This window comes from Halyomorpha halys, unplaced genomic scaffold (genome assembly GCF_000696795.3).
Source record: "Halyomorpha halys isolate HHAL.00 unplaced genomic scaffold, Hhal_1.1 Scaffold25.1, whole genome shotgun sequence".
In the NCBI taxonomy this organism is placed as follows: Eukaryota; Metazoa; Arthropoda; class Insecta; order Hemiptera; family Pentatomidae; genus Halyomorpha; species Halyomorpha halys.
Window position 1 is genome coordinate 1,128,152 of NW_027107314.1, and position 852 is coordinate 1,129,003.

At 33.9% G+C, this 852-nt stretch overlaps 1 protein-coding gene across 1 annotated transcript in view; it reads left to right on the top strand.

Moving 5' to 3' along the window:
- Positions 1–522, top strand: part of LOC106683146 (uncharacterized) — a gene marked incomplete in the record, with an annotated part of 14,602 nt that extends 14,080 nt beyond the window's left edge. The window contains 1 exon segment of the mRNA XM_067045619.1: positions 359–522. Within this exon segment, the coding sequence (XP_066901720.1) occupies positions 359–468 (110 nt within the window).
- Between the last annotated feature and the right edge of the window lie 330 nt (positions 523–852).

Consider the following 852-nt stretch of genomic DNA (forward strand, 5'->3'; position numbering starts at 1 on the left):
TTGAAGAGAACTGGCAATTGCACTCTTGAAGTCGTTAAAAGAAAAAATGTGACATTAGATTTTCATTACGGCTTTGGTTTCTACCAGCAATCCTTCAAAATCTTGAGTATCTTCGACCAAGATCAGTCAGCCAGCATAAGAATCCGAGATAATTCCGTCCGCCTGTACTACACTGCCGATTTCTCTGGCAAAGGCGGCCTAAACTGCTCCGTCACTTTGCACGATCTATCCTTCGAGAGGTTGGCCAAAGTAGATTTCTCTTCTTCTAGGTCTGAATTTGATGGAGCTGATGTTGAAGAAATCTTCGCGAAGGAGATTGTTCCATTCCTCAACAACAAGATCGATAAGGCTGCTGTAGAAAAAGCATTGCAACAACAAATTTGTAAACAGCAGCACCATGACGTTTCTGAACAAATGCCAATGATCCATATGTCTATTCTACAACAGATAGGAGTCCCTGCTCAGTAGTGAGGTTAATTATGTACTGCATTGTATGAATAAATAAAAAACATATCTAACCTATCTAAAGTATTCTTCCTTATTAGTACCATTTTTATTTCTAATATTTTCATATTCGTAGATCTGAAAATTCTGTTCAGGAAACTGTCATAACCAAAGCAATTGTGTTATTGTTGGTTGATGTTTATTCTAATTTTTACAAGTGTCGAAATCATTAGTAATTTAGTTATAAAATTGAATTAATGAAGCTATGGTTCAGCACCAATTAGTATTTATTAGTATTAGTATTTATTGGTAACACGAATTAAAACTTTATAAAATAAATGAATTAAGATCTTTGATTTGCCTCTCTGAATTTCTAAATAATTGTATGTATTATGAAACAATACATAA